The 19,140-nt window shown below is 35.4% G+C and overlaps 1 protein-coding gene across 1 annotated transcript in view; it reads left to right on the top strand.

Moving 5' to 3' along the window:
* ABCA13 (ATP binding cassette subfamily A member 13) overlaps window positions 1–19,140 on the top strand; it is a 168,646-nt gene that overhangs the window by 30,927 nt on the left and 118,579 nt on the right. The window contains exons 12-19 of the mRNA XM_041411692.1: window positions 2,062–2,180; window positions 3,479–3,651; window positions 4,834–4,910; window positions 5,137–5,258; window positions 7,787–7,981; window positions 9,774–9,938; window positions 15,507–15,684; window positions 17,938–18,077. Coding sequence (XP_041267626.1) covers window positions 2,062–2,180; window positions 3,479–3,651; window positions 4,834–4,910; window positions 5,137–5,258; window positions 7,787–7,981; window positions 9,774–9,938; window positions 15,507–15,684; window positions 17,938–18,077 — 1,169 coding nt within the window. The remainder of the gene's footprint in view (window positions 1–2,061; window positions 2,181–3,478; window positions 3,652–4,833; window positions 4,911–5,136; window positions 5,259–7,786; window positions 7,982–9,773; window positions 9,939–15,506; window positions 15,685–17,937; window positions 18,078–19,140) is intronic.

The following is a 19,140-nucleotide window of genomic DNA, read 5'->3' as shown; positions in this document are numbered from 1 at the left end:
TTGAAATCCTTGTGTGGTTCATTGAAGACTATATTTATACATTGTCACTTGAAATTTTTCTGTGGTACCCTTGGAATGAAAATAATGTTTTCTTTTTGATATTTCTACAGAGCATCTAAAATCTGCAACATTCTTCAGGAACATTTATACCCTGATAGTGTCGTACTATTGCAGAAATTGCAATTTACCATTTTGAATATTCTCAAAATCTTTTCAGGTTGGTTACCACCGTAGTGACTCTGGGACCCATGTGTTAGTACTGTTAAGTTAAGCCTTAACTTAACAAAACCAAGCTTTTGTACAAGTAAGGTAATTTGGGTGATGCCAAGCACAGCAAGCATACTGATGCCTGGAAATTAAACCAACACATGAAAAAATCTGATACAGATCATACAAAGGAATTGTTTCTTTCTGGAGCATTAATATAGACCTAAAATCCCAGGGAAAGCAGGAGCTCTTGCTGCTCCTCCTCAGCTAGTGAGCCGAGTCAGGTCACAGGGGTTTTTTTTTAATGAGCCAGACTTGCCACAGGGCAGTGTATATTTGACAGTAAGGAAAAATGGGGCAAGGAGTTAAAGGAAGTAGGATCTCCCACTTCTGGTTTTGTCATGCCAGTGAATTGGCTACCTGTAGCTGAAAAACTTCACCTTCAACAAATTGTTCAAATTTTAATGTGTTACCTTGTTTTATTCCTTATGTATATGCTCCCAAGTTGTGCACTTTAAGAAAGGCAATATAGATATTGACCTCAGTATAAATTCATATTATTTTTTCTGTGGGAAACAAAACCTAGTGCTTTTCAAAGCTCATATTTTAGCCAACTATGCCTAGAATTGTTTGCAAAGAGCAATTAGAAGACATTAACCTGCCCTTCTAGGGCAAGGGATGAAATCTGTAATGTCTTATGCCAAGTTAATTTGCAAAAGAGTGTAAAATGTGATTATAATCCAGTTTTGACTGTCTTCTCCACTCTCCTGTGATGGATGTAGTTCCAAAGAGTAAAACAGTAGTGATGTTGAGCTAGGATAAGTGATATTGGAATTGTGTATCCAGGTACCTGTGTTCTGTCCCTGACCTGTGAAGAACAGTCTATTTATTGAGAGAACTGAGACTAGGAAACTAAATTTCTGTCATTCTCATTTCAATCCTCTGTTTGTGGGAATGCTTTATAATGTTTCATTTGTTACAGAAAATATTATGAAACCTAATGAGAAAAGATGAAAACTGTTTGTTTTGGTTTGATTTGAGGAATAGTATTGTATTATTGCTATGAGCAAGATCAAGGTTTGCTTGTTTTAGAAGCAGTGTTTAATGTTTACTATTCTTCCTACTTGACTTAAGAAACAAACTTAAGGAAAGAATATAGCTAAAAAAATTGTCTTGGTACTGAATGAGAATTCAGCAGTTGATTGAAATTCCTTCACTACTATCCCATGGACAAACCCATTGCAGACAGCAGAAAGCAGGTTTTTTCCCAAGGATATGGTGGCTGCAAGCTTGGGTAGAAACAGTCTCCATGGATGACCAGGGGGATACTGCTATCACCCTATATGGGTTCATTATCCTAAGATAGGGAAAATGCTTATGTAATGCTGTTTTGCTTCCCTTGTAGTTTGGGTTTGAAAGTTACTGCTCACTGGAGGGTTAGTAACACCCAGGTGTTCCTAGAGGGAAACAGCATCAGGGGAGCTCGCCCGAGGAAAAGGTAGATGTGGTTAATATACTCAGCTTCTCACAGTTATGAGCTCTTACTTATGAGCTTCTTGCTCATGAAGAGCAGAAAGGAAATGGTCTTCTCTGGTTCTGCAGCAGGTAGGGGTGCTCTTATTACTGATCAGGAAAATGTAATGGAGAAGAGTAACTGAAATTGAATCAAACCAGCCTTTCTTGTCCTCTGAAATGATACATAAATTTAATTAGAAATATTTCTCTGTGCCTTAACACATCAGATGTTCCTTCCTTTCAAAAAAAAAAATTCTCTTCCTTACTTGTTGGCTAACTTTAAATTTGATTTCAAGTAAGTTTTTAAATCTGATTAAATCTGGACATTTTCTCTTACAGAAGAACCCATTGTCTTTAGCAACATTTTCTGTGCCATTACAAAGTGTAAAGATGGATTAACGGGTCACTTTCTTCTCGCTGTCTTTGAAGGGATTGCTGTGGTTCAAGATCGTTATCAGGTCTGAATGATTCCCTCACCTACAAGTGTACTTTACAACATGCATTAAACTTAGGAAACTAATGAAAGTTTCTTTTTTTTTCCCCTCTGTCTAAATGAAAAGTTCCCACAGTGGTTATACAAACCTGAGGTTTAAATAGGTATACCTCTGTTAATTTTGATAGCGATACCCAGAAGAAATTCCTTAAATAAACATTTACAAGCTTTAAGTATGACTTTGATTTATTACAAGTCCTATAACTAGGACAATTGGATTGTTAATCAATTTCAAACAGCGGCCCATTTTTAATTCCTTTAAATTCTGTCATTCTGTCATTTAATGAGTTACAGTACATTTATACTTTTAAATCTTCCCAGGAACATTTGTGAAATTAAATGAGGAACAAATAAACTTCTTAGCTAGAGTAATTCCAGCTAAAATAACAGTTGTGATTACCAGTTGGGTTCAGTCTGTTCTTCTTTAACATGAAATTGCCAGCAGATGAGAGCAATATTTGGCATAAAGAGACTCACCCAGAGATGGAAGCAGGCCTTTGGATAGCACACATGTGTGTACACAGACAAGTGTGCTGGACACAGACAAAATACTAAAGTCATGCTTTTTAATACAGAATCTGTCTTCTCTTTATTAAATAGCTCTGCTGCTTTGTCTAGCTGGACATTTTTCTGATATGAACAGCAATGTGTTCAAGTAAATAGATGACAAGTTGCATCACTTATATCTCAAAGCAGACTTTTGCAGACCAAATGTGTTTGTGTGGTCACCACTGTTCTGTGACCTACTTCTGCAAATATTAAAAAAGCTTCTCAAAATCAAATCTGTAAATATTCAGGAGAAAATATAGAAGTGCATACTATACAGAGCATAATGCATGAAGAACTTTGGAAATGAGGATCCAGATATTTTGGTTTGTTTAATCAAAACTGATGTTCAAAACAAGTTTTTTTTGGAAAAGGATAAAAATGGTCAGACTAAAAAAAAAAAAAAAAAAAGGAAAAAGAACAGCCATTTAATTTTGAAATAAATTTTAAAAGATTGGCATTTCTAGTGGATGACTCTCCTTGACAGGCTTGTTCAAATTCCCAAACCAATTGTTTCCAAAACTCAAATATTTGAAAATTTCTTGCTTCTTGAAAATATTTATTCTAGTTTCAGTTAATCATACAATGAGTAAGAGAATATTGTCTTACCCAAATTCTCATTTGAAGCTACAAATCATCTGGTTGCTGAGAGCTGCTAGTTCTATCTATAACACAATTTCATGAATTTACTAATCTTGTGATTACTGTGTTCTGCAGGATGTTGGAAGATACTTGACAGCTTTCAAAAAGGGAGATTGTGAGAGTATGGCATATATTAACCAAAAACTTTCCAATGCTTTGGAGAGCTTTGTGGGAGTCTTGCAGAATACCAGCAGGAACAGCTGTGAATGCCAGCTAATGTTGGGGAACATCCAGAGACGACTGCAAATGTAAAGCCTTTCACATTTTGGTACCTCAAATGGTTTCTCATCATTAGTGATTTTATTCTGTGCATATGTCTGTGTTCTAAACTAAGTGATTACAGGAGAGATACTATCTTTTTAAGCTTTGTTCATTTAACTTAAAACTGAGTGGATAAAAGATACAAATTATCTAAGTAATTTAGAATAACAATATTTCTAAAAACTCTTCCATTTGTTGCCAAGCACTTGCAGCAGATTCTACTGCTCCACCAGCGAATGCTTTGGATCATAACTAAGAAAATTTTCAATTTCCTGTGACTCAAGTTAGGTAAAGTTAGGTCAAAATTTTGATATCCAAATTTTTTATTTATAGCTCTTTTGATATGGCTTTTCCTCTCAATAGGTGCATATATTTTTGTGAAATATTAAGCACTTAGATCAGTTCAGGAGTTCAAAGAATTAGAAACACAGTATAGTGATTGTAAACTGATGGGATTGAAGTCCAAACAACTTCTGATAGTTATTTGCATGGGGAAAGCCATTAGATTTTAAGTAAAACTGGCACTACAGAGTGTTTCAAATTTGTAATCAGCTAGAAGTAGACATTGTTATAACTGTTGCTATACTGGTTTGACTGTTGGATTTTTTTCACAACAGGCTTGAGTGGTGTCTGTGAATCACAGTAATACAGAAGAGCTTGAGACTAAATGCTGCTCCTAAATAGCACAGGCTTATGCCCAGTTTTAAAGAGAAAATAATATCTAATGTATGCATACTCTTTACTACTTAAATTAGATAGACATTTTTTTTCACCCTGAACTGTGATTTGGATCTCTAAGTTTTAAAAATGTGTGTTCAGTGAGAAACATGGAAGTGAGATGTTGCTAGACCTGTCCTTCTCTATAAGCTACTGTTTGCTCGGGCCCTTAGTCATTATGGGAATCTGTCTCTACATATGTAGAGCTACACATGTGTATCTCTACGTATGCAGTCTCATTTAGGCATGAAATATGATGACCCCTGCAGCATGTAAGTACAACATGAGAAGGTCTGTAGAGGTGCTGACTGCATGCACAGCACATGCACACAGAGCACAGTGGGACCCTATTGCCTCTTTAAGTCCTGTTTCACTCTTCATGTTTGTCCTCGTGCATCGAAATGCCAATGATTTGGCTCTGCTAACTTGTGAAACTAAGGCTGTCTTTCCAGGGTGACAGAAAATTTGGAGCTACAATTGTCAGAAAATCCAGCGGCAGCTTTCCTCAGCAATTTTAATCTTGTGAATGGTAGGTGCCAGTTTTCTTCATTTTTTCTATAAGTCACTCTAGTGTAATTTTGTAGGACAATAACTGTTTCTTTGTTCTTTCAACTTCAAAGGGACACTGTTTATTACTACACATTTGACATAAGGCAATTTTGTCACTCATAGTGAATTGAATGGAAAGGATACAACCTGTAGGAAATCTAATTAATAAATTTGGTGCTGTTGGTACTATTTTCTTTCTCTTCCAGATGTGAAAGTCAAAGATTTTGTGAAGAATATTACTCAGTTGAGGCTGGACATTGGTTCTTCTGTCAATATTTCTGAAGAAACTGTCAATACCCTTTTGGAAGCCGGTGTCTCTCATTCAGAGGTAAAACATCAAAAAGAGGTGTCAAATTAGAGGGTCAATCTATAGCATGGTGTGCCAGCTGAAGCAAAACAAGCTACATTGTTTCTGTGGAATCTTATCTTTTCACTTATCGCTTTCACATGAAGTACTTTGGGAGTTTTAGGACTTTAAAGTAATAATGTGATGCATTAAGAGATCAATTTATAGTAGCATTATTCCTCTGGTCTAAATGGCATTGCTTCATTACTTTCAGCAATGTTTTACCCTCTTGTGCTGACACAGAATTGGAGCTTTGCTGTCATGGTATTGTAAAAAAGATGAGGGTTTCTGGAGATACCATTTTGCACCTTACCACCTCTGCTCCTTGTGGTATGGAGTTGTCTTATGTATATATTTTTTAACTTACCTTAAGTGCTCCTCACCATTCTTGCATTATCTTACCACTGTCCTGCTTTACTTTCACTTTGAAGTGTTGACTTTTGAGTAAGTTTTCTGAGGGAAGAGCTGTGTGTTACCATTGCTTTTTCCTGTGATCCCAGAGATCAGTCGAAATCATGAGAAATGCCAGCTGTCTAACACGTTCCCTCTCCTGTGAGTGTCTGTTGAAGAGCTGGGGGTACATTTGGTGCAAATTGATCAGCTCGGCCAAGCAGCCACTGGGTGTCAGTGATGCTCTGCTTGCAGAAACCGCCGCAAGCTCTGTTCCTGAAAAGTGCAGCATTAAAAAGGCAGTTCAGACCTCATAACTACTTACAGATGATTTGTTCTTCTGCTTCTGTGGCAGTGTGACTGCCTTTATTGTTAGCTTGTTACTGTGATATCACTAAATGGTAATGAGAGAAATCATCTGAAAGGGATTCAGTGCACCTTTGGTCCTTTGGAATAATAATGCTAATTGGCTGAATTGTCAAATTACTTTCCATCATTACTTTTTGCCAGTCTTATGCAGAGCTTAGATATATACACGTCTCACATTTGCATAATGATACAGAATTTTTTGTTTGCTTAGTGCTTAAATCCTCCCCCAGTCCAACTGGAGCATTAAAGGGCTGTGTCTCTTACTGATTATAAAAACTACACAAGTACTTTCTAGAGCTATATTTTAAGCATGCCCATTATGTTTATTGTCTATAAAGCCACTATCTGATTACCTAATGATAGCTATAGGCCCATTGTAGCCCTATATTTCTGTGATTAGATACTACTACTGTGCTTTCTTCTGGAACAGTAAGAGTAACCCTGGGAATTTTTTGTTCTTATTGTACTTACCCATAATTTCTGCCACGATGTTATGTGCTGGCCATGCTCATTGCCATGGGATAAAGTGATTTGAAATCACTTAAAACCTGTAATCTGAAGACTATAAGCATTCATTTACTGAGTGTAGGAGTTTGGATTAGCTCTGGTTCTCAGAAAGCTGCAAGGAAAGTTCAGAGGAAATTAACCTAGGGGATAAAACATAGAATGTGTTAAAACTGCACTGAAATGGTGATATACCTGTGAGGGACATTTGAAATAAATATCAAATTGCATCACAGTCAAATTTCCTCCCCAGCAAGAAATCCAAATCAGTATCATCTTATGCTGCTTGCAGAATTATGTTGATGTTCTGTTCCTTGAATGCACACACAAAAAAGTGAATCTTTAAATACGTAGAAAACCTTGTAGAATCACAAAGGCAAAATTCTGTTCCAGAATAAAAATCAAAAAATCAAATAATTAAGTTAGAAAATAAAGTGTTTGTAGGAATTAAAGAGTTATATTGCATATCCTGACTGTCTTGCCGATCCTCTCCTTGATTGGGTACTGTTAGCAGCAAGAGATGCATTCAGTGGAGGCAGTAGAGGCAGATTTTGTCCTAAGCAGTACAATGGAGCCCTGTTCTTTGGCTCCTACGGCTCCTAAAAATCTTTTATTTTTTCTGGACTTGTTGAGAATGGGTAGCTAAGAGCTCCTGAGTTATCTGGACTTCAAGCACTTGCCATTATCCAAGAATGTTTTATTATAGCCTCACCCAGGGTCTGCTTAGACATTTGTCCCTTCATCTGCTATTAAAGAATACTTTAAAACAGTGTTTAACTGAGAAATGTGAGCTGGCTCGGAGTAGACATTCTGCCATATAGGCATCCCCAAGTGGTAAATTTGTGTGTCCTTTGAAAGAAGGAAGGACCATATTGTTTGATGTTAGTGATTCACACACCTAGATTTTGATCTTCATGTGTTTCTGCAGCAGAGGTGTATATCTGCTAGGAGTATGCTCAGCATTGTAAATATGCCTGCTTATGGTATGAATGTTCAAGAATGAATGATTGACCTGTGAAAAATGAAAGCAAATCCTTATAAGAAATATACTTAATCTTTTTATATGTACAAGGAGTACAAAGTAAGAACATAGCCATCTGATATAAAGTTGTATGGTTTATTATTTCAGGTCTGTTGGTGCCTGCAAATTGTCATGTTACTGTGACACAAATTTTCACCTTATTGACTATAAAAAATGGTGATGCATTTCAGGGAGAAAAATTTTTAATGCACATATATTGTGGTAGGTTCTTTACAGTGCCTTTGTGGTAGCTTTAACTGGAAGATGTGATGAAGAAGTACTTAGCCTGCTGCTAAAGCTCCCTGAAGACAATAGAACTTCCCTGGTAGTGGAAGAATTATGCTCTTTACCAGCAGTGGACTTGTATAACATGTTTGTATTGATTATACAAAATTTGAATGTACGCCACATCATTTACAAGGTAAGATGATTTATTGGAAGGTGGTATGAAACATATAGGTAGATAGATTAATAATTACTTTTTTTCTTCAGATGAAAGCAAATAGAGGACATATGGCATTTTTTTGTCTTTCTTTGGCTCCCCAAAATATAACAGTTGAAAAATAGGGCTAATAAATGCTTCCTCAGGAAAATTGTCACCGAGGAGCTAATTACAAAAGCTTTGCAGAAAACACAGGAGGTCAAAGACATATTTTTAATAATCTTTAGCAGAGTTTGCAGTTCATGCAATTAGTCACTTCATTATTTGTAAGAGTGGAAGACTGGTCTGACAATATTTGAACTAAAACCAGCACAGGTGCTCACATCACAAGAATGACAAAACTATTTTTAGGAAGGGTTCATAGTACTGTGGATGCAAATGTCTATAGCACAACTGTATTATCTGTACAACTGTAGATAATCTGGAATCTAGTGTGGGTATTCAGTGAGATAATGGTTTTATCTGTAAGCACAGAATTATTGAATGGGATAGTTGGAAGACATTTAGTTCAGTTCTTTTGGGGGTAATTGACAGAACATAGAATGTGAGCATGAATAGCTGAAATATCCTTACAACATTGTGAGGAAGAATGGTTTGTTCTAAAGCCACAGAGGTTTGGTTTTCTTCTGGATGTTTCAGGTTGTGCTCTCGATGCTGCATGCTCAGTTAAGCAGATTAGATATAGAATTTTAAAAACAAGATAATTTCCCACTGTAGGTAAAGATACCAGAGGGGAAAGAAAAGATTTTACTTCCTGAATTATCTGCAAACCTAGATGGGGAAAAAAATAGAAGAAAATAAACCAGTGCTTATTCTGATGAGTGCTTCTACTGAACTCTACAGAAACCTAATCAAATCCTAGCAAAGAATAAAAAATGTTGCCAGCTCAACCTAAATTATAATGGATAAAAAATATAATACTTTTTTGGCAAAATAATTTTTTTATGAGTGTCTTTCAATTTTTTAAACTATGTAAAGCTGAGAAGAAAATTAAGCACAGACATTATAGTAGAAAGACAAATGTGGATAAAGTAGATAATCAGAGGAACCAGTGAAACTGTCTAATGAGATTATAGTGGTTTCATTATTTTGCATAGAGAGGTAACAGTGAATCAGTTTGTATTATCATATCATCTAACTAATCCCCAGAAACAAAGGAAACAGAGAGAAAATCTATAATGACAAATTTGCATGGTGGAAATAGCAAACAGCCAATTGAACTTAGGTCAAGTAGGTAATAAAATGCACACAATTATTTTGGGCATGAAAAATTCAAAGACAGGAAGAGTGTGGCAGGAAAGTTAGTTACTTTAGGGGTCATATTAAGCAATAAAAGTGATTTCTAGATTTAATTTAACTTACAAATTATTTTTAAAATATGGAATTATTGCACTGAACATTTTTAAAATGGTAGGAAGGAAAAGTTTCTATTTACACTGAATTCTAAAAGGATAGAATGTTGCAGATCCCATTAGCATCTTGGGTTGGAAAGCTCTCTTCAACTTGGCAGGTGTAAACATGTTCTCTGAATATTAATTTCTGTTTTGTGATGAGCCAGATCTAATACTACATTACAGCAAACCTAACTTCAGCTTCATCTGAGAGTAACTGGAGAGTTATATCAAAAGGAATTTTGTTAAGCATGGTTTGTAGGAATATTGTATAATCAGTTTTGGAAAAAGATTGAATAATTTTGAGTGTTCATTGAAAGGTTAACATTTGTTTCTAACTGGAATTTTCTGTTGTGTTTTTTTTTTCCTTCTGTTCCAAGGTCCAGATACCACCTGAGATAGGCAATGTATTAAATATGCTACTGGATGTGGTTTCTAGTATCAGTTCACTTCTCAATAAAGTCCAACATGTCATGGAAAAGCTTCCAGTGTTCCTCCAAGGAATTCAAAGTATTGGTGTGCTTGACATCTCTGCATTGCAGCAGGTATGTGTAGGATTTCCATATGCAAAATTAATTCCCCTTGTGAGGTGATTAGGTAGGGATATGTGCTTAGTAAGGAAGCACACTATTAGAAATTATTTCCTAGAAAGTAGGGAATGCTGAGAAGAGTCCATAAACCCTAGGAAAATTTATTTGATCTCTTTCAAGCAGTCTGGTAATTCTGAGATTAGTGTTGTGTTGTTTCTGTCATCTCTTTTTTTGTTAACTTATGAGATTCTAGTCTAAGTTATCTCAGTGTTTGTCAGCTGACTAGCATTATCTATCATCTGTGATTTGGAGACAGCTAGCCAGGCGTTTTCTGCTGAGAGTGTTTTTTTTCTCTTTTGTTTTTAAAAGCAGACCATTATTTTTTTTACAAGAAATAGCATTTTTAAAGAATATGAGTTCAAGACAGCCTATGCAGTTCTTCTATCTTCCAGATGTTTCTGTTTGTGTCACCTGAGGGGTTTGTGTGATTAGTTCTGCTTGATGTAAAATAAGTGGCATGAGATGTGATTGAGGGTATTTCTTTTGTCTCTGCCTGTAAGGGCAGTTGCTCTATGCACATCTACACAGCTAACACAGCGGTGGATCTAGTGTTAAATGAATCACCAGAAAGATTTCTGTCTCTAAGCATGTTCCAATTCCATAGAAAGACTTGCTGACCCCCATGGCATTACCTTTTGGGTTTGTTGTCCTTTGTGGAAATCTGAGGATTGAATCTGGTTTAAAATTTCAAACCTCTGAAAGATCTCACAGTGATAGATGGTGCAATCTGGTTTATTGCTAGAGTACAGAGTAAACACTGCCCTAAGTACTATTTTCCTTAGTGATACATTTTTCAAGATCTTCTAATCTGTGTGATAGAGACATGTTGAAAAATGCTGTTCTGGTGCATCTATCAGTCAGAGCCTCTCTTTGTGGGGTAGCTCTTTGGCTGCTGCAATTAATGGTTACTTTCATCAAACACTTGCATTTTTTCTGCTTTCCTTAAACTAGCTCAGTTTGTATCAGACTTTCCTTCCAGCAAATGAAATATTCTTTTTGGACTAAAATCCCAAAGTTCCTTATTTGCTAGAAGAACCTTTCAAAAGCTGCTATTAAAAAAAAGTTTGCAAAGGAACAAATGGAACAGCAGAGGGCCATCTGCTCACAGTTTTAAGCTTTGCTTGACGGCCACCTCTATTATCCCATAATATACCATAGATTTAATGTTGTAATTTTTGTTCTTTTTTATTTTTAACTTTTTTTGATCAATTTTTTCCACACAATCTTTATTTTCTAATGTTTTGCTAAATCCCTTGTCTTGTGAAATTGCTGGGGCTTATTGGTCACCTAATAATTTGTGGAAGATTAAAATAATCAGTGTCTATTTATTTTATTAATAAGTTACATTTTTGATTTCAAGGGCTCTTCTGTCCTTCTGCGTCTGCAACTTTTTTAAATTTTGAAGATTAGTAAATTGTGTCTTTTATTTTTTGTTTAACTTGATTTTTTTTTACTTCCAATAAGTTTTAATTATTGATTTTTTTTGCTTTTTATGGTTGCCAAACTTGTACTATTGAATAAATGCTCCACTGAATTGCATATATTGCTTATACACATCCCTCCTTAAATGTTTTCTTCTATTTCCAAAAGAGCCTATACTTGTGGATTTTTGTTTTCGTGATTACCAAGAGCAAAGTAGTTCAGTGACATTGAAAGATTATCAGATAAAGAATGTAAATGTTTTTAGGGTAAAATGTGTGGACCTTTGTCAGAAAGACATTGAAGGTAATTAAATAAAACCAAACCTCTATAATGAAAGAGGTAGTAAAGTAATTGTCAGCTATGCATGCTAATCAACATGGATTTCTGTCTGAAAGAAAAACTGGAAAGGAAGAAATAACTTTAATGTATCTGTAAAATGTGAAGTTGAATTGAAAAGGTACATGTATTGTAATGAAAAATGATGTAAAAACTAATTATCTACCTATCAGCATTAACTGGAATATGGTGCCAGATTCTACTGTTAAAAACACTGACTGAATGGATAACTCCCTGAAGAAGAACACTGCTGATTTCAATAATGATTTTTGCTTGTGTTTTGCTGTTTGAAATTATTCACTTAGATTTTCATACTTAATTTTTTGGATGCTTGTCACTCCTCAATAGATAAGCTGCAGGGGACTTCCTGAGTTGCTAAATGCTGTTAATTGTGAGAGGTGGCCTCACTCTGTAATCCTTCCCCTAACTTGAACAAATTCTCTCTTGAACCTATCATTATAGAACAACCTGTTGGAGTTTTAAATAAATAAATTCTGACTTAGGTTTATTTATGGCTACTATGTTTATTCCTGTATCAAAAATGTTCTGTAGCATTTTTAACTTCTCTGGCTTGCCCATATATGTGTGGAAGGCCAGTCGGAGTCCTTCTCTGTTTTGGTAGGTTGAAGTGACCTATTTTAGCAGCTGTTTTTAACAGGCTCTCAGTTGCTTAAGAAAGCCTTGCATGGTTATGGAATGCTGGTTTAAGGCTAATCCTGAATGTCTGGAAGAAGAAATGTCTGTAGTGTTTGAGGGGAATTACAACTGATGACTCTTGTAGCCTGCTCAATCTTGTCTATACCTACTAAAATGACTTTCCTTAACTTGCATTCAACTTTTTCATAAATTGCACAGAGTTTTGTCTCTTAGATGATTAAGGATGAGTAATATACTGAGGTGACCTCCATTTTATAGCAACATCTCATGATTTCAGTTGAAAAATAAGATTTTGCACTGGTGATCTTTCTATTCAATTTGCTTTGAATTAGGCATTTGGTTTTTTGCCATATTGCATTCTCATATTCTTTTCTCCTGCAATGCCTTCCAGTATTAAATGATAGGCAAATTTAGGCGATTTGCTTCTTTCAGGGCTCACAGAAAAAACACTAATAACTTCTTTGTAATCTTGTTCTTTTTTTTCCTGTTAAAAAGCTCCTTGCAATATTGTCTTAATGCCATTTTTTTCACCACTATTAATCAGCAGTTAGGTTAATTGATGATTAATAGTTTCTGGAGCATGAACATTAATTGGTTGCTAGAGTTCACCTAAACTTGAGTCAGCTTGTAACATTTTGTGAAGAAAAGAATTGCCCTCCCACATAAATATGTTGTGTTGGTCAGGCATGATAACTTGAGAATGCATTAAATTTTACTTCTCAAATATTTTTTGTCTTTAATGTTCTCCCTTTAAATTTCATTGTATGAAATACAATGCTTTAATAAACATCAGAACCAGATATCCATTATTTCCTGGATCATTACACTTCTCATTCTTGAGTATACGTGATTTTTCTACTTTTTAAATAGCGCCATCTAAATTTGATAGGCTTCTGAATATTGTTTAATCAAATCAGCAATTTTGCTATTATTCTCCTGATTCCGTCAATTTCAGGATAAAAAAAGACTTTGTTGCATTTTTGGTTTTTTCCCAAGAATTAGGATTATCTATTTCTCTGAATTTATTTCCTTTGGCCCTTTAGTTTCATCAAATTTTGAATTATGTTTAAGTTCCTTGTAGTTTTCCAAGAAAAATGTATTATTCTTTCTCTCCTTTCCTCTCTCTCTTTCTCTCTCTCTCTCTCTTTCTCTCTCTCTCTCTCTCTCTCTAATGATTCAGAATGTATTTTAGATTTATGTGCAAGCTGTAGCCCAGTATGACTTTTAGGTCTCTTTTTATGAATAACTTGTAAATACCGTGTGAATTTCTTTTTATTTGTAACATTTCTTGGCATGCAGCTGTTCTGCTAGGTCAGAAGTTCCTATGCTATGAGGTTTTTGCCTCCATTTGAAAATCCAGCTCCAGGCAACCTTTTAATCTTCCATACCAGCTTTCCTCTTCCATGACTTTGCTACAGTGACTTGCTTAACTGATTAGTTTGTAGGAGGCAGTTGTTTGGATTCATCAGTCTTGATTACAGCCCTACTTTATAGAGTTTAAACTAGATCAAAGATAACTCTTTTTCTATTTGGTGAGAGCTATACTATATATTCCTCATACTTTATCAAAGCCAAATTTTAAGAAACATATCTTTTTGAGTCTGGATATTTAGTTGAAAGACAGTAAGTAGATTCAGCCTGTTAGTGGCAGCTTACTGCATAAATATTCATTATTTCAATTTCAAATTATTTTGATTGGAACTAGAATTAATTAGCACATTTGTGCTCTTTGACTGAAATAGGCCTCATTTATCCCTCTAGTGCAAATAGTCACTGATAAAGATTCATAACCAATTTTATACAGCATTGTGCATAAATAAAGTTTATTTCTCCAGTGAAGTCCATGCCAGCAGATTCATTCAAGGGCTGTGGATGATTTTATTATGAAATATGAGTATTACTTATTTACTTTTCTCTGTGCTGAAACTGTATGCTAAAAGTAAGATTTTAGGAGCAGCTAACAGTGAGTTTTAAACAACACTTACTAATATTCCTCTAGAATTACCAGAGAAGCACCTGGCACTTCAATAAATGCATTGATCAGGATAAACTGTTTCTAACAGCGCAATTTCCAAACTGTCTGTGATTATATCTTTATGTAAAGTGCTATGTTACTTTGAAAATTGACTCTTCTGTTTAAAAAAAATTCCAGCAATAAAATGCTAATTTTTTTCTTGTGCTGAATGTGTGTGTTTGTCATATCACAGTGGTTTTCTCTACTTGCCAGTTGTGGAGTCTTCAAATGATGTCTGATAGTCTAGTTATGCCTTTCTTGACAAGCATCTGCTACAGTAATGAGTATCAGGCGAGCCAGTGCACTCTTCATTTGCACCACAGCAGCAAGATGCCTTGCAGTTGTGTCCTCTTAGAGCTGTGCACCTGTACAGCCTTCCATGAGATATCACTTACAATCGAAGCCCATTATTTGAAAAGTGGAGCTGCACAGAGGATGAGACTATTGTTGTTCTTCTTCCTTTTTGAGTGTGGTGAATGATGGTGCTTAAGCCATAAAAGCAGTCAGATTGCTCTTTCTCCTCATTAGAAGTATACTAGTCAGGAACAAATGGCAATAAATGCTGCTGTGACTCAAGATGTGCAAAAACTGTAAGCACATCTAACAAGTTAAAAGATCTACTTGAAAAATAGGCTTTTAGGGCATCTGACTTTTTTTTTTTTTTCCTTATTAGCAACTGTATTCACTGTAAGTGTTCACAACAAAATGGCTTTGGTTGTTTCTGCTGCCTTTGTGACACAGGAATAATCTACCAGAAGAGCATGTTTCATGAAAACTGGCATTGGAATCAGGGTACCTGTTATCCAGTTGTCTTGATATTTTTAGTCCTTTCCTGCCTAACTCCTACACAGTATTTTTCTAGTTTCAGTTTGGTACATTATGCTTTCATTGAGTATCCTGACAATTAAAACTACATTACCTTTCCCCATAATAATGGTGATCAGAAGAATAGAAATGAACACAGCAGGCCCTCATCCTAATAGGCTCATTTTGTCAATCTCCTTAGACATCAATATTGACAGAACACCAGGGCTACTCCCTGAAGCTACTTAAAGCAACTTTGATTCATCTGTATTTTTGTTCATTTGTTCTAGTTTTTGCAGGGTGGGCAGTTCAGAAGTTCAGCTGTTGGATCCCTGGAATCTGTAATCAAAGCAGTATGTAAAGAAGAATCTTCATTTTTCAGCAATGCAAACCTGTTCACAGACATGCCCAGAATAATGGGACTTTTGGAGGAAAATATGGCAAAATATGGCATTCCTGAAGACTCAAGTAAGAAAAAAAAATTGGACAAGTTGCAGTATGAACTCAGAATTAAGAGTAGTTTTTTCCCACTTAAATGGAAATGTTTATATGCCCTCTGACATCTCAGTTGACACAGTCATCTTGAGCACAAAGTGATGATCAATAGAACTTAAGTGGCTATGAGATAATTGTGGGTGGCACAGAAGAGATTCTGTTTTTACTATCTATGCAAATAATAAATAAGATTATTCCTGTGTTTGAGACATTTTTATTAACATTTTTAAAGCACTTGGTATTAAAAACATATCTTTGAGATACAAGATTGAGAATTTATTGCTGCTTACCTTTCTTTGGTGAACACAAAGGTGTGGTATTATTGAACAGTAAAATACACAAACCTGGATAGAATGAGTTTTTTTATGGTTGATTTTCCTATTTTGTTTGTCAAGTGCTCAGAAAAATCCCTTAGCTCTCATAATTTCACCTTTGCTCCCTTTCCTCAATACACATTTGACTTACCCTGATTAATTTTAATATTGTTAATAACCTTGTTAGTGCCTCAGGTGGCCCTGTGCAAGAGAAGAATACAGTGATAGGGTGTCACTAGGGAAGCCTCTGTCATCTATTGGTTTCTACAGGCAGAAATTGCTCCTGGCTGGGCTGGGACCCTTGGGAGGGAGCCGGAGCTCTGCTTTGGCCTTTTCACTGACATGTGTGGGATGTAGTGGTGAGCAGGCAGCTCTGCTTTTCTTTCCTGTTGGAAGAATGAAGTCAGTTGGATGGCTGATTAGACAGATTGTTTGGAACTTAGTCTCTTTAAAAGCTGTTTAGGCCAGAAGCACTGTTTCTTGATCTTTATTTTTTTTCAAGCTGTCAGAATTCTGCTGTGCTGTGTGACCTTTTTACCATGGGACTCTGCAATATTTAAGGCATCAGTTAGTTCCAACATTTCTATGAGTGAATTAATACTGTTGCTCATATTTTACAAATTTTTATATAGGACAATGGAAAATGAAAATTAAGAAAAAAAAATGAAGCCACAGAAACTTGATTTATGCTGCTTCATAGTGATTAACTTGTATGTATTTTGTGTATACCAAATACTTCCTAATGACTTTCTGAAGATCACAGCAAACCCAGATTAGCAAGTCTTCTGTGTTCTTAGTCTGTTGATATTTATGTCCGGCCAACTTCTAGCCTCTTAATTCTCTGCTGTTGTTTAGCAATGATCATGTTTACTAATGATTATTTTGTTCAAGAAAGTAAAAATTTGGGCAAGGAATTGTTTCTTGATTAAAAGAAACATTCTTGATGAAATATTTCTGACACTTGTTTCTTTAACTTTTGTCAGGAGTTTAAATGGTTTTGGCCTAGTTTTCCATTATGTAAAAAGATTTGTCTTCCTTGAGGAGTTAATGATATTATTTAATGTTTTTTCAGAGCACTAGAAAGAGGATATTTTGAAAGCACTTGTAATAAATAATAAAACCCCCCAAAAACATGAGTTTGGCATAAAAATCTAGATGCTTCTTATAGAAGATCTTTGCCTTTACATGAGTACAAATGTAATGGGATATCTTGGAAACTATTCCTTAGGTCTTAGTTCTGAAGGATATACACCCTAATTAATGCATTAGTAGCCCCATGTGATGTAGGAATATGTTTTTTTAAATAAGGAATAGAAAATACAATTGATTAGATTTTTCAAATCAAGAAGTTAAGTGTCCTGAAAACTTTTCCCCTGTTTTTTTGGTAGGTTCTTGTAAGATTATACAAAAAGAAAAGTCTGTGTTTCTGAAGGATTTTGTATATTCCTACTGCTTTCTTATATAGGAATCCAAAGCTGCCAAACAATGAAGGGTGTGGAAGGAATTTTTTTTTTCCTCTGTTTTAAGGTGACTTTTACCTCTGAATTCACTTGTGTGGGCAAAGGTTTTGCATGTGTCCTTCTGCTCTAAAGTGCTCTAATGGAACACTTAGGACAGATAGGATTCATACAGACTGCTTTTCAGAAACGTGAGGAACTCTCTAGGTTCTGATTTTTTTCCTATTCAGTGTTTAGAGTTCTGCATCCTCAACACTGTCATAGACTGTGTTTAAACAATTTCTGTAGGAACCTATAATGATTGCATGGTGTTGTTACAAAAACTCTGGTAACAGTTTTTGGCATGGTGCTGTAGTAGACTCTAAAATAAGACTCAAACTTTTATTTGAATAAAAAAAAATTAAATCTCACTTTTGTTGTTCATCTTAAATGTGAATCTGTCTTTGTTTTTGCAGCTCCTTTTTGCTTGAAGCTTTATCAAGAAATTTTGCAGGCTCCTAATGGGGCTTTGCTCTGGACTTTCCTGAAACCTTTATTACATGGGAAGATACTGTACAATTCAAACATCAGCATGATTGACCTGGTGATGGAGAAGGTGAGCATCAAAAAATGTCGCTATTTCTGTGTATTGATTTTGTCTTTGCAATTTGTTTTAAACGTCCAATTCTTTCAGGGTAGCCAGAAGCAATTGGATAATTGCCTTTCAGAAAAATAGATCCAGCTTGCCCCCTGAGCCCTCACCTGTTTCCAACTTTAAACTTAATGCTTCTCTAAATTTTTATCCTACTTGTTACAGTGGTTCAAACTCAGTGTGAAAAGCAGAATTTTGCTCAAAGTCCTTTAAAGCATGTATGGAAAGATTAAAAAGAACACGTTCGCAGAAGTGTCATGTGAATCATGCTGAATCGAGGTGTAGGGTGCACATATTCTAGGAAAGCTTTTGCCTTTAACATTTTCTTATCATGAGAACTGTAATGGGGCTGCATAAAGACCTGTGGGAAGGGATGGCCCCAGGGAAAGAAAAGCTTGTTCTTAGGGAGCCACTGAGCTAAATTAAAAAGAAAAAAGTAGTTCATCCTTACTGATTCTTTCTAACACCAGTAGTTGAGTGATCAATCGTAACTGAGGTGCTGTATGTGTGGACGCTGATGATGGTATTCAAGAGTTTTACTATCTCTGCAGTTCTGCTATGGTTGGTGCTCTGTCTTGAGTGGGATTATTAACAATGACATGTTTCTTCATGCCTAGCTTAGAGGCACTTCTGTAAGAGAAGGTTTATGACTTGTTTTAGATTTCTCTACAAATTTTGCATTGATCTTCTAAATATATGACTTTTAACCTGCAATATTACTTACTGTAAGAATGGAAATTTGGAAAAAGTAATTGCTGCTTGTAAGTGGTACACAAAAAGACCATAATAACTTTAAATGTGATGGTAACTGTATTCTCTGTAAATTGAAAACTCTATGGTATTATGATTTGTGTTCTAGAAATATAGTAAAAAACTAAGCCAAAATCCCCACTGTAGATAGCAGATACTATGTAACTTTATAGTATCTGTTCTGAATTGGAAAAAAGGATTGAGTGATTTCATGTTTTGCTGTTAAATAACTTAATTTGGGGAACATCGATTATCACTCTGGAGTACAGTATAATTA

Source organism: Onychostruthus taczanowskii, unplaced genomic scaffold (genome assembly GCF_017590055.1).
Source record: "Onychostruthus taczanowskii isolate IOZ18803 unplaced genomic scaffold, ASM1759005v1 scaffold37, whole genome shotgun sequence".
In the NCBI taxonomy this organism is placed as follows: domain Eukaryota; kingdom Metazoa; phylum Chordata; class Aves; order Passeriformes; family Passeridae; genus Onychostruthus; species Onychostruthus taczanowskii.
This window is presented reverse-complemented; position numbering and strand designations above follow the sequence as displayed.